General features: G+C 34.8%; 2 protein-coding genes across 2 annotated transcripts in view; one reads left to right on the forward strand and one right to left on the reverse strand.

Annotated features, from left to right (window-relative positions):
- LOC113226772 (ATP synthase subunit delta, mitochondrial) overlaps nucleotides 1–2,735 on the reverse strand; it is a 4,959-nt gene extending 2,224 nt beyond the window's left edge. Inside the window, exons 1-4 of the mRNA XM_026459504.1 lie at nucleotides 2,717–2,735; nucleotides 2,155–2,287; nucleotides 1,391–1,481; nucleotides 269–375 (exon numbers count right to left, since the gene is read on the reverse strand). Coding sequence (XP_026315289.1) covers nucleotides 269–375; nucleotides 1,391–1,481; nucleotides 2,155–2,286 — 330 coding nt within the window. The 5' untranslated portion in view covers nucleotide 2,287; nucleotides 2,717–2,735. The remainder of the gene's footprint in view (nucleotides 1–268; nucleotides 376–1,390; nucleotides 1,482–2,154; nucleotides 2,288–2,716) is intronic.
- Nucleotides 2,736–3,129: 394 nt separating this feature from the next.
- LOC113227097 lies at nucleotides 3,130–13,225 on the forward strand. The gene is made up of 9 exons (XM_026459969.1): nucleotides 3,130–3,255; nucleotides 3,799–3,998; nucleotides 4,353–6,529; nucleotides 6,734–6,921; nucleotides 6,990–7,580; nucleotides 7,660–7,756; nucleotides 9,370–9,504; nucleotides 11,630–11,756; nucleotides 12,898–13,225. The coding sequence occupies exons 1-9, from the start codon at nucleotides 3,176–3,178 to the stop codon at nucleotides 13,068–13,070; spliced, it is 3,768 nt and encodes a 1,255-aa protein (XP_026315754.1). The 5' UTR covers nucleotides 3,130–3,175; the 3' UTR covers nucleotides 13,071–13,225.
- The last annotated feature ends 2,018 nt before the right edge of the window (nucleotides 13,226–15,243 follow it).

Consider the following 15,243-nt stretch of genomic DNA (forward strand, 5'->3'; position numbering starts at 1 on the left):
TGGAAGGAAAAAATTGAGTTAAAGGTAGAAAATGTCATATTTTTATTCTTTTAGTTTAAGCATATTTTAGTATGAACTGTCCTCTATTTAATGCCATGTAAATATTGTTATAGAGAATATAACACGGAGTTGTAAAATAACCGTGAGTCCAACTGCTGGCGTTTTCTTTGAGGTATTCTGCTAAGTTTGTTTTGAGTTAGTTTAGTATTGAGAATTCGTCGTAACAATTAAAACTCACCAAAACAAACACAAAGATATTTGCTTTTACCTGAACAGTAGAATCGTCGTTGACCGTAATAGTCCCAGATGAAACAAAGATTTTGGTCTGTTTACCATCATTCTCAGTGACGGTCACAATGCCGGGTCGGAGGACAGCTGGTAATGAAAATATAATTTTTATTAAACACTGAAAAATTTGTAGTTTTGTAAGAAGTTGTGCATATTTCGTTTACAGACTGAGTGTATGACTGCCACATCAAATATTATTATTATTATTAGGGTGGCTTCATTCAGGGCCTATGCATCCCCTCATCACTGTAACCAGACATGTGATCAGTCAACTGATCTATTGTGATCACCACTAATTACAGTGCAGAGCCAAGGGCGACAGCATTGAAGAATGCTGTCGCCCTTGCTTCAATCTGGCTCAGACAGATTTAATGTCCTCTGGTTCTGGCATGTGCCTTCTCAGTATGGAACTTCATACACCCATCAGAGGGTAGAGTTGGGCGAGTAGATGAACAGGAGTTTCATCCGCCTTGTGGCAGAATCTACATTCTCTATTCTCTCTCTGCCCAACATTTTACATGTGCTTGTTTAAGCCACAATCCCCTGTTAAGGCTTTAGTGAGCATTCTTATGCCATTTCTGTCCAATGACAGAGCTTCTCTACAGTGTTTGGCACTGTAGGCATATATCAGGACTTTTGAATGCTCAAGACCCTTGCTCTCTAGCCCCACTTCTCTGGAAAGATGTGTGCTCTCGTTTAGCAGAGTGAGCTTTGCCAGACTGTATGCTATTCCTATGAAGGGTTCGGGTCTAATAAAGGTTTCATTTCATCATTTCAAGGTCATTTCATACATCAAATGTTACTGAAGATAACAATTTGACTAAGAAAGTTCATACCAATTTAACCCTAGGATAACCCTATTCCAGTGGTACTTCAATATTGAAAACCACATTATCTAGCTTAGATCTCAAATGAACTCACGATTCAGTCAGTTCTAAAGGTAGATTTAGTCAGTGCCATGACATTTATTAGTTGTGTCTCATGTGAGTGCTTGGACTGACACAAAATGAATGGGACATGTTGAATAGAGTGGTGTACATCACACATATTTGTTTTAGTTTCTCAAAACACTAGAGAAGTAAAAACATTATTGAAAACTCACCGAGTGTAGGTACATGCTTAGGTAAGACACCAAAGGCTCCACTGAAAGATGGTACATCAACCTGTTTCACAACTTTCTTATTGTAGAACACCTGCAATTAAATTTTAACAGACAATGAAGATATTGCAAGAATGAATATTAATGCTTATTTTGGAGGGAAAATGGTTGACACATATAGAATGTTTTTTTGCCAGATCAAGTAAATTTTTTTGTGAATTTTGGATTTGAGTGAAGAAACTACTGCTTTAGCCTCTTCATCATCGAGCACATGCATATATTTTCGTCTCCTAATGTTGCCACCGTCAACAAGTGCTTTAGTTTTTGTTTAAGTATTGAACAGACTGCTGTGTTTACGTCTATAACTCTTCTAGAATCATAGGATTGTCCAGGTATGTGTGGATTTCAGAGATGCTAGTGTGGCACAATTAATAATTTGAAGGATGTTGTTTTGGACTCTTTTGGAGGTGGTGGCCCAAAACTGAATGCTATAAAATTCTATAGACACCAATATGGCACAGTACACCATGAGCTTGTTACTAAGAGACAGGATGGACTGCCTACCCAGATATATGTCTGTATAGGATTATTCTAATGGTACCTTTTAAACTCAGTACCTATTACTAAACTAGTATCTCTTAATATAAATAATTGAAACAGTGTTCATGACATGGTTAAGTATGAAATAGTAACACAAAATCTGTAATATATTTTGCTGATCATTTTGCTCCCTATACCCATACAATTTAAAATAAATAGATTAGTACCTTATTGCCAGCAGCAAATGTGAGAGCCATTTCACCCTCTTTTAAAGGTTCTTCTTTAACAGGCGCGGCGTACGAGCGGACCTGAAAACGTCTCGCTGCTCCCCTTAATAGGCTACGCATTGCCATCGCCATTCTATGAAAAAATTAAATACACAAACTTTAATAGTGTTAATTTTGGGCAACTCACGATTAACATGAAAAAAAAAATTATTAATCAAATTCACGTTCTAACAATTATTGTAATCTTTTAAAGACGGTGTTCAGCTTTTTTTTGCAAATTAATTGTAAAGACCTCGAACCTAACCTCCAAAATTCAATCAAAGATTATTATAATTAAAAAGTACCGGAAACTAATACCACTTTAATGGAAGACCAATTCAGTAGCAAGTAGACGGTAGAATCTAAAATGTGTAAAATAAATAGTACGTTACTATTATTAAAAACAAGTGAAGGAATATCTAGATTATGTAATAATTTTTCAATATTTATTGAACATAATTAAAACCTCTAACAGTAGTGGAATGTTTAAAACGTGACCATTAATAATTAAAGTGACACTTACATAAAATTTTGTGAAGTTTTAAAGTTAAAAAAACTATAATTTGATGATGATAAAATATCCACTCATACACCGCACCGCACTCCGCACCCCCTTCGAAATTGATTTGATGATAGGTAACTATTGACAGTGACAGTTTGAGGATTGATAAAGAGTTACCATTCATAAAAAATGTTCTCTGTGTTACTACAATCTACACCACTGCCATCGCCACCAAATCGCTATCAATCTATTTCAATTTCTTAACCTCGAAAACGATACAACACATGAATCTAGTCCAACATAAATCATAAAATGAAAAAAAAAATACGCGGGAAAAGAGAACAATATCAATTCGTCAACAAGACAAAAGAAGATTTTTTATTAACATTTTCTTCTCAATGTTTTAGATTGCCAAAACCAGCAATCGTATAACTTTTGTGATACATATTCCAGCATTGTTCTTTGTATTTATGATTTGAGATGATTCTCGAAGGACTGGATCCAATTGTTCTATCAAAGTTAATATCACAACAAGTTGAGCAAGTAACTTGTTTAGAATGGTGAGTGCCTGAAAGGAATTGATAGCATCCCACTTAATTAAATTGTATCTTCAATGTATCGTAATAAACTTAGACCTCTGTAAACAATTTTATTTGCGGATGTTGAATAAAGCCCAGTATAACCTAAACTAACGAATGTACCTATCTGCGTCAAATAACAAAAATGTACGCAGCTAGTTGATGTGCGTTAGGAGCTACGGTCTAAATCATCTCAGTGAAAGCGAGTTTTACACACCTACCAAAGATCTCTGAACAATTCGTACAAATCAACCTTGTCTCGTCGTACTATACATTAATGGCAAATTGGAATTCGTATGAAAAGTAGCCCATCAAGGCCACTGGTATATTATTATGTACTTTTATCAAATGGTGAATTCTTATTGTTAATGTAATACAAATGTAATGTAAACTTAATGATGACAGCTCAGGTTATTTTGATGCCATCTGTACTTATAGGCGTAATGTTTTCTAATTATGAATGTTTTGCTCTTAGGCCATATAGAAGGGTCAAGTGATTGAGTTTGTATTTTGTACTTATTTTAGCTGTAAATATTACATTGCCCCTGAGACAGCAACCTGTGGTCATACATTATGCCATGCCTGCTGGAGCGGCCGACACTCCTGCCCCACATGTGCAGCACCATTTAACAGAAAAGCACTCCGACTAAACCTGCCCTTAAAAAATCTAACAGAACATGTACATGTTCTTGGAGATACTTTTGAAAAGCTATTCAATCTTAAAAGTAAGTATGTAATTTAATTTTTTTGTTGGTTTTCATTGTACTTACTGCAATATACTCTAGGGCAACCATACTCAACCTATGGCCTGCCAAACTTTTATATGTGGCCTGAAACACTTACTAGAATGGTGCTTTTAAAAATTATAGGTTTCTAATGTTTTAAACTCCAACCCTTTCTTGTTCTTGCTCGTTCCTCCACTCATTAAAATTGTAATGTTTTTAATTTTTACTTGTTTTTATATTGATATATTTAGGTTTTGTTTTTTGTTTATTATATGGGGAGCAAAATTTAAAACTAGGTCTCCACTAAAAAACAGTCAATGAATGTGCAAATAATATAAACCTTTTTTTTTTCAGTAGATGAATTTGAAATTGATATACCTGAAAAAATGCAGGTTAGTGATCCAACAAAAAATGTTAAGGATTGGCTAGCAAGTTCACAGAATCACTTTTCGGCTCCTGTACTCAGTTCACAACAATCTACACAAGATGTTCTTCCTGCTATAGAACTATCATCAAGTAAACTACAAATTCATTCAAAAACTAAGAAAACTCAAAGCCCAGTTAAGGTAGTGCTTACACCCAAACCCCAAGAAGATTGGGATAAAATTGAAGTCTTACCTGATACAGAAGAATTTAATCCTAAAAATAAAGAGAACCTTGTTGAACCTGTAAACTTTGAACCTTTCGCTATTGATGACAATGAATACACCAATGACAACCCACGAAGGAGTTTCAGGAAGCGGGAAATCAATCCTGATGGTATTCCTCGTAAAAGAAACATTTCCTGTGACAAAGTCTCTAAAAATTCAAGTACAGACACAGAAAAACAGTTGCTCAAAACAAAACAGAATTGGAATAGTGTTAAAAAAATGAGAAAGGAATTTGGTAAGTTAAACAAGAAAAATAAGAGTAAATTGAATGTCTCTATTGAAATGTGTAAAAAAGCTCAAAGTAAATCTAAACGGCAGCCCCCAACACCTCCTGAGACATCAAAACAACCCATTTATAACATAAATGATGGCACTCCAGATATACCAAAAGAGATTACTCCCACAAACACTATAACTGCAAGTTTTAAAGGAAATGTAAATACTGATTTTGATGCTTATAACAAAAATACCTCAGATGTGCCTTCAAAAGAAGAAAATACTGATAAAACTTCAAAATCGGAAAATAAAAGTCATGAGTTAACTGGAATGGATATTGACAAAGACCAACATAAAATGCCAGAGAAATCTATTACTGAAAGCATGGTAGTAAATGAGTTGCCATTCACCAATTCTGATGCAAATAAAAGTAATACAGAAACAAATGTAACCAACTCAGTAAAAATGCCAATAATCGAAAAAAACAATTCACGACAACAATCACCAGATGATAATTGTGTAGTAATAACACAAAATGAAGTTAACGCTAATCCAATATCGACAAATACAGACGATATAGAGATATCAATAAAAATCGGGAGTACAATAACAAACATTGTTATTAAGAAAAAACAAAATGATATGCAAGTGAAATTTAATACTGATCGTGAAATTCAAACGTGTTTGGGCCCTTATGGTCTCATAAGCAAAAATGATGTAGCATGTTCCCCTATAAAAACGGCGTCTATACAAAATATAGAACTTAATGTTGCTGACGGAAATGTCGTAGAAGTTAATAAATCTATTATTTCCACTAAAAAAAATACAGCTTCGGCTGATACAGCTACAGCTCAATTTGAGATTACTGACAGTGTAGAAAGGGAATTATCAAATGTAATGGAAAGCATTGTACCTAAATCATATAAAAAAAATCAAAAAACGCCTATAGAGAAAACAACTACAAATGTTCAATCACAAGTAAATGTAACAAAATTGATTGAAATTGAAAATGAGATACCTGAAGACATGGAGGGTTTAGACGATTTGGATCTTTTTAACAGTGGTTCAGTCAAGGAGACAGATATAAAGCTGCTTAAAAATTCGAAACCTACACAGTCGGAAATTTTGGTTATTTCAAGTAACACTAAAAAATATCATAAACCCTCTGATAAAAGAGATAGAGACGTCGACGTAGATGATGATATTGAGGACATGCCGCAGAACAAGAAACAAAAAATTGAAACAAACAGTTGCAATAGTCAGAAACCTAATGAACAACCAGCAAATCCTATCGACCTACCGCTAGAAATAAGATCACCATCTCAAGTACAAGATAGTGAAAACATGAATTACGACGCGATAATGGGTCAAGTATTTGCTAATATCGATGCCGATATCAAAGTCAGCCAAAAGAAAGTTGCGACAAAAGATATACCTACGGAAAATACGACGAAACCGACAAACTTCAACAATTCGAAAGCAAACTCACAACTAAGTCAAATCATACACAAAACTCCAGTATCCCAGCGGAAGAGTTACTCTTTAATTAAAGTTAAAAACGCTTCAGTTACAGAAGATATTGTGAACGAAAAATATAGTGAAAATATGTTTTCCATGTTGGATAAAGACAGTGAGCCTCAGGAAACAACTGGGAGGAATAATCAGGTACGTGTCAATTTACAGAATTCTACTGGACTTTTATGGCTTGTAAATTCAAAATGTTTGATTTTCTTATTAACTTTTGATTTTATTTTTGGTATATCTTTCATGACTTGTTAATTCAAAACTTTTTCATCTATTTAATAACTTTTGGTTTATTTTTGGTATATATTTTTCAAAGCTTTTTAATTTCAAATATTTGTTTTACAGCATCCTGTAACTGAGGCTACCCAACAACGAATTGATAATCTGTTGACGCCAGGCATGCGCCGCGAACTAATCGCAACTCGAGAACAAAATACTCATACAGATCATATTGATTTGGATTTGTTAGAACAAGACTTAGGGACACCTGTTGTTCAACATGATGAAGATATTGTGGAAGAGACACCACAAAAGTTAGTATTTTATTAACTGCTTTAAGAAACTACAGATACAACTTATAACACTGATATTCAATTTGCAGGAACGTGTCTTTTTTAAATTCCAAACAAAAAAGTGATTCATCAAATAAAGAGTTCAGTAAACCGTTTGATAAGAATCCAGGAACACAAAAGCAAAGTCAAATTGCAATTCAAATGACTGACTCACAAATCATCAAAAGTATTATAAACATATCGGATTCAGCGGAAGAACCAACTAAGTCAAAAGATGGCACTGTAATTGAGAATCCCAAGCAGACATTAGAAACTCCATTAACGATAAACAAGTTTGTTACTCATATTAAACATAACTCTACGCCTGTCGCAAAAAAGTCTCTTAACTTCCAAAGTGAAGACCCAGAACAGACGTTATGCCCTACTACGACACAAGAGAAAGAACTCATGGAGAAAGCCTTTGAACAAACACAAAATACGCCTAAGAGACCACTAACCTTGAAAAATGTTCGCAATGCAAATGACAGAAAATTCTGCGTAGCAGGATCTTGCCTAACACTTGGTGAACTAGCAAATGTCAAAAGATTATGTCTTGAACAAGGCTGGAAATTTGTTGAAAAATACACAGATGAGTTAACTCATTTAGTGGTAGGTGTAGATGAAGATAATATATCACAAAGGTATTGTATAATTTCCACATTGTATTATATTGTTGCCTCAGCACTTTTACGTATCTAATACTTTGTTTTGATTTTTCAGAAGCGTGAAGTACATGTGTGCTCTCGCGGCGTCTAAATTTATTGTTTCATACGAGTGGGTGGACAAGTGTTTGATGTCGAAAACTTTTGTTAGTGAGGTAATAGAAATAATCTATTGCAATGTTTTCCAACGTAGGACTACAACAGAGGGCAATTAATTATTAAAGAGGGGGGCTAAAACTTAACAGTGAGCTCGTCCAGAGTTTTGGTTAACCGTAAGAGCATATGCACACGGCATACGCCGTGTTTATACGCGCCGTAAATACGCGTCATCTGCGAGTATACGCGCCGCAGACTCGAGGTAGTCGCACGTATGTGTCGCGCATTTTGATAAAGAGATAATTTGATTTTTGTTTGTTAATTTCAATTAGTTTTTGAAATGAAGCACCTGCATGAAATTCTAAGTGTAAACTCGAGTGGAGTATATAAGCGTCTTGCTTGTAACGCGATGTTTGTGCGCGTTTGAAACAATCAGCGCATCTGCGGCGCGTAAATGTGCAGATGAGGCGCGTTTATATAAAACGTTTATATAAACGCGCCTGCGTGAAACGCTCGTCGTCTCGGCGCGTATAAAATACGTCATGTGCCGTGGCTCTAAGGCGACTCAGTTATTACTCGAGCTGGTTAAACCTCCAGTTTAAGTAATATCTGGCGGCCTTGTTACTAGTCGTCATTTCATTGTTAGACGTGAGAATTGAAGTACTGGTTAAACTGAAATGGTACGAAATGCTTAATGCCCGGATCTCAGTCTGCAGGGTTTCACACTACGCTCAGCATTCACCGTTGGTGTTAATGTGATTTCCCAAGTTTGATGATACAGCCAATGTTAGTGGATTTATTTATAAGAACTCGCAGAAATGCAAAATGAAGAGTTAATTAAAACTGTTTAATATAAAAGGAGGAATGGCATGGCTTCATGAGGAAACCGAAACTAAATACCCAAATGCAATCATATGTGCAAGATAAAGATTGTTACCGTTTTCATTGTCACATGATGTACCTACTTTGGGCTTCTTACTATATTTAGATCACTTTCTTATATTTTGTACTTGTTGGATGATAACTGATCTTATTATATTTAGCTGAATCTGGATTTAGTGCCATAAATAATTTAAAAAATAATCTGGATATAACAAAACAGGGCGACTTGAAATTGAAGTTAACTAAATTGAAATCGTCCCGATGTATAAGATCACTACTGTAAGCATCAAGCGCAAGGATCTCACTAAATTTAAATAATATATAATTAGATAATTAGCACTAATTAAAATAAAACTATTTTATGCTTGAATTTCAGTTGTCCTTTATATATTTTGAAAAGTTACTTATTGTATTTGCTCATTACCTAAATGAACATTTAAATTTAAATTTCCTAAATTTTAGTGGGCATAAGAATTTTAGAAAGCCTTAGCTTTATTAACTGGGGCATAGCACAAAAGAGGTTGGGAAACACTAATCTATACTGTAAAAAAAATTTTTGAAATATTTTTTTATGTTTTATATGGTGAACGTGGTTTATTGATAAATTTGTATTCCAAATAGTTTCAATTTCTACATTACGGTTATACAAACTGTCAAAATTCTGTGTTGAAAATTGCGTACATTGTAATTTATCTAAAACTTGACATGTGGCTAAATGTACTTACACTGTTCGTATTAGTAAAATTTACAAATTAATTAATGAGGGATGAAAATTACAATTTGTTCGCAGTTCCCTTATGAAGCTCTAGACTCGTGCGGTGAACCCGGTCCGAGACGTTCTCGTGTCGCTGAAAAGAAGTTATTCGATGGTTTTACATTCTATTGCATGTCGCCATTCAGCATACTTGACGTAGAAACGCTAAAGGTGACAATTTTGAAAATGTTATTGTTTTAATGGAGTACACCCACCTATACAAGATTTTCTTCACAGTAGCAGTAGTGTTACAAACTGTAGTTTTTCCTATTTGATAATTGAATACATAATAAGTATTATACAGGGTGTCCGGTAATGAATGTATCATACTGAAATGGCTTATAGCACAGCTTAAGACTGTTCCAAAAAAAATGCAAAAAAAAATCTATCCCATGTAGTACCTAAGGAATGTTTTTTTTTTCTTAAAAGTTAATTATTTTTATCTTATTTTAGGTTTTTGTGCACTATGACTACAAATGAATGAATTTATTTTGTTTTTTGGTGTCATAATATTCTACGGTAACTGTGTCCTTAGATAAGCAGTAAATGGTATGACTAAGTAATGTACATTTAAAAAAAAAAGTTTAACTTCATTTTTCAGAGAAATAATTTATTTTTTACGAAATTTACGCGCCTTCTGTATAAAAAAAAAAGTATGATAACCTGTGTGGCCAAGTATTTTAAAATAATGTAGGTTTAATGAGGATTTCAAAATGATATCATTTCTCATTGTAAGTAATGTAAATATGAAATTATTGCTATTAATGTGCAAACGGAGTAAATTTTACTAAAAAACTATGTTTGCAAAATTGGAACATTTCTTATCCTGAATTGTTCTTGACTATTGAGTTTTGATAAAAAATAATATTAGGCATTAATAAAATTTTATTTAAAACTTATTTACCGCAAAATTATGCAAAAATCCAATCAAAGTAATTTTTCAATTGTTGCCTTTAAAATACCACGTGTGACCGTTATTTGCCACCTGCACGATAGCCACATTCCGCCCGTCTTTTGTTCATATGGTAAGAATCTCTTCCATCTCTTCATATTCATCACGAGGTGCTCTTCCAGCGCTAGTGCCACCAACACCACTACCAGGCATTCTTCCTTCTGAGTAACATTGGTGGACTCTTATAAATACGGCATTAGATGGGTGACGTGCGTTAGGGTATCTTTCTCTGTAAAGAGCTTCAGCTGCTCTTGAGCTGGTACCGCATTCCCCATAAATAATATGGATGTTTGCATATTCTTGTGGCGTATACTGAGTACGTGGCATTTTTATTCACAGACACAAAATACCTGTTCAGTCCAGAAACAAGCCAAGTCGTCGCAAATATCACCAAACTAACAAAGTCCAAATCAGTAAGCAAAACTATAGTCCAGTAAAATAGCCAGGTCGTAGTTGAACACTGATTGAAAGTAAATCGCAAAGGAACAGAAAACACGTGCAAAACCGAACAAATCGTATGATGCACTAAATCCTTTTCGTTTTTTTTACATTTGCTGTTAATTGTCACTCTTTGCCTCTGGTCCAACTCTGACCTTTCTTATCATATGAACAAACGACGGGCGGAATGTGGCTATGGTGCAGGTGGCAAATAACGGTCCCACGTGGTACTTTAAAGACAACAATTGAAAAATTACTTTGATTGGCTTTTTGCATAATTTTGCTGTAAATAAGTTTTAAATAAAATTTTATTAATGCCTAATATTATTTTTTATCAAAACTCAATAGTCAAGAACAATTCAGGATAAGAAATGTTCCAATTTTGCAAACATAGTTTTTTAGTAAAATTTACTTCGTTTGCACATAATAGCAATAATTTCATATTTACATTAGATACAATGAGAAATGATATCATTTTGAAATCCTCATTAAACCTACATTATTTTAAAGTACTTGGCCACACAGGTTATCATACTTTTTTTTTATACAGGAGGCGCGTAAACTTCGTAAAAAATAAATTATTTCTCTGAAAAATGAAGTTAAACTTTTTTTTAAAAAATGTACATTACTTAGTCATACCATTTACTGGTTATCTAAGGACACTAGAATATTATGACACCAAGAAACCAAATTAATTAATTCATTTGTAGTCATAGTGCACAAAAACCTAAAATAAGATAAAAATAATTAACTTTTAAGAAAAAAAAACATTCCTTAGGTACTACATGGGATAGATTTTTTTTTGCATTTTTTTTTGGAACAGTCTTAAGCTGTGCTATAAGCCATTTCAGTATGATACATTCATTACCGGACACCCTGTATAAATCACTTCTCAATTTTTTATAGCAAATATTAGAATCTGCAGGAGGTCGAGTTGTCACCAACGTTGGCGACGTAACAATCGGAAAAAACGATACTACGCCTAAAATATTGTTAGCCGAACCGGAAAATACCCAAGAGGACCGATTCATATGTAAGCAGATAATTTATTCATCTTTATTAATGACGCACATTGAAACAACAACTATTTGGTGTCTCGTACATGCATGTCTTTGATCACGTTGTTGTCATTACATGATGTCATGTCTAAGTAAAATGATTAACGATCCAACCATACCACGTACGCCTTTTACCTTTGGACAGTATACACGTATACTATGTGTTAGGTATATGTAATCGTTCTACAAATTTTGTAATCGCGTCATCATCTAGTCACACTATAGTGTGTTATTTTACCCGGCAGTATGTTATTTTATTACCATATTTTATAGGAACAATTCCGGATTTTTGCACCATCTACTATTCAAAATATACTCGACACTTTGTCGTATAAAGCCCCCTTTTCTCTAATTTCCAAATTTTGTAAAGGTCAAATATAGTTATCGCTATATTTGACCTTTCGCTAGTTTTAACAGTCATCAAAAATATGGTGATTGTAACCCTAGACCATTCTCAGAGTTAGGAGTTAGAAGCTTAAAATTTGGTATGCAATTAAGTCATATATGAAGGATTCAATCAGAAACCATCAGACTGTGTTTAGAAAATAACCGAAATTAAAAAAAAAACTTAATAGCTAAAAGTTTGAATCGCTATATCTTGTTTGAATAAATAGAGCAACTAATTTAATGACGCTATTTTACTTTTCGCTTTAATATCGCAATTTCAATAAACTTCAGTTGCTTACGACTGTGAAAACTACTTTTAAAGACTGAAGGTACCTTCAAATTGGACGCTTATAGAAGCGCTGAAGTGGTACCACTGTGGCGCTGCAGCGACGCCACTTATGTTCATACAATATTTAGAAGCGCAGTTGCAGCGCCACTTGTGACGCGCGCGCCAATTTCGCAGTCACAATAACCGGGCTCGCACCTCTGAGTTTTTCGGAATTTATGTGCGAAATTGAAATTTATCATGAGCTTTTCGGTGAAGGAAAACATCGTGATGAAACCTGCACGTAGAAGAAGGTTCACAACCCTCGGAAAACGTGTGAAGTCCCCAACCCACATTGGGCCAGCGTGGCGGACTATGGCCTAAACCCTCATCTGAAAGGAGACCCGTGCCCAGCAGTGGGACATACAAATGGGTTGATGATGAATGTTATGTTTCTTCAACAGATGTCGCGATGGAATTCCAAGTTGTACCAGTGAATTACGAGTGGGCATTGAATTGTCTCGGCGCCTACAGACTGTGCAGTATTCATGAATTACTCTTATGTCCCATGTCGTTATTACCACGAAGTACTTCATTATGGCCCTCCTCTTTGTTAGAACGCGAAGAAATCGAATAATTCTGTTTCTATGTTTTAGTACTGAACATTTATTATGTACTCTAGTGTATAACCTATATATTGGACATTTTTTATTATTAATTAAGTTATAATTGAGAATATATATTTCAATGTAGCAGGTAATAAAGTCGAAAAAACGTCATTATTAATTTTTTGCACACTTCCAGTCCCAGAGTAATATTAGACGAGAGCGGTAGAATCTAGGTCTATATGTGTACTTACCAAGCAGTAGAAATAATCTGTAGATTTACCGAACTATTATTTCTAATCATTGACTTGTTTCTAATAGATAACGAAATGATGTCCGATACTTCAGTTTGGATTCGAGTAAATAACCGCCCCCGAGTTCTGCAAATGCCACACAACTAACTATAAGTAAAAATCCTTATTAGTCTTTAATTATGGATTTTAACAGCCCATTCTTCCTGTAGGGGCAACTATGAAGAAAAGTCCTGTGTTTTATTGTATTTTAAATTCCGACCATACATAAATATCATGCCACCCGACCCGTTTCCCACAGCCCACAAGTTGATCGCACATTTCTTGAGTTTTCTCGGTAAAGTACTCCATACCACGATTCGGTTGACATAGTTCCGTCCCGTGTGATTTTCGTTAACCACAAATCGCACATAAATACAGGAAAGAAATAAAACCATACACATATTTCTCCCGGCCCGGAAATCAAATCCGGCTCAGAAGTCGCCCAGAGGCGTGGCAGACATGGAAACTCGCACCAATGTAATTCCGAAGCTTATGACTCTTCCTTTGATAGTCCCGTCTTCTTTTTCTTCCCGTATTTACGAGAATTGTCCATAAGTTCTCAAAGCACAGATTTTGCTGAAGAAGAAATTTAGTACCAGAAGCTATCTTGGCGTCAGTTGGTAAGCTTCGCTAGTTGATTGAAAGAGTTATTCCTCGTAATTGGTTAGATCCGTTTGTGGGGGGGCCATCTACACTGAATCGTTACCACGGGCTCGAAGGACCAAAACGATTAAAGGGTCAATACTACGCTATAGTATTGTATTGACGCCTATCTTATAGATGAGATAAATAAGATTAAATATATTTATGAAAATAATTTATTCGATACAAGCTTGATGAGGATATGTACCTCTTACGTTGTTGTTAAATGTGTAAATCGACTGAACACTAAGTAATTGCCTACTTATATGTGCACAGGTAAACAAACTGCACAAAGTAAAAGGTAAATAAGGCACAAAGTCGGTAAGCATAACTAAAATGTGCGTTTGTAAACCGTACAAACTAACATCCTCTAAATTCTTTAAAATATAGAAGAAAACAGCAAATTCCTGAAAGTTTCATTAAAGCGTGTAACACACATGATCGTATTCCAGAACTCTACTCAGTGCTCAAGTCAGGACTTGAGTATTGATTTCAAGCACTAGAATACGACCCAGAGAGCGGGTGCGGGTCCACGGCGGGTCTAATTCCATATTTCTATGGACGACAAGACGACTTGTCTCGCGAGTGACAAGCACGTAGAAAAATTCGTGAGATCCGTTGATTCGTTCTGCTTAGTAGGCATACCGTCTACGCTGGTGCGAATCCAGCTGGATCGAAGGGATTTTTTCTTAGTGGTGGTGAATGTCACGATTCAATAAAAGTTAAAAAAAAACTTAGGTATTTAAGCTCAGATATCACCCTAAGTAGATAATCCAGCTCAGGTATTGGATTTTATTCTGAAATCACACAATCTCCAATAGTATTTATTATTATTATACCTAAATACATACATATACTTCAATAGAGGTACCATTTTCAATGTTGATGGCTGTTCTCACGTCCTGCATAACCTAAAGGCATAGTGCTTTTTCTTGTTTCCATTTGTCCACGCTTATATCGCATGACGGCAATTTTTTATCAATTTGAATCAACTTTCTTAACGCGTATAGGTACTTCTCCAAAAATCAGACATTACCTTATCCTGTATCGATAGGCTTACGTAACTCAAACCAAATAATAAATTGCATAAAGTAGGTACACACAATTGATATGATACACGTGAATGTCCTTGCTCACGTGTCCACGTTATGTTGCATCATAAAACGCATTACCTAAATATAGTCGCCAAGTTAATAAAAACAGTTACTCTAATACTTATTACCAGACAGGTTAAAGTATTGTGTTTCTATGAATCATGATAATATTGTCT

Source organism: Hyposmocoma kahamanoa, unplaced genomic scaffold (genome assembly GCF_003589595.1).
Source record: "Hyposmocoma kahamanoa isolate Upper Pololo Valley unplaced genomic scaffold, ASM358959v1 202, whole genome shotgun sequence".
Taxonomy (NCBI): Eukaryota; Metazoa; Arthropoda; class Insecta; order Lepidoptera; family Cosmopterigidae; genus Hyposmocoma; species Hyposmocoma kahamanoa.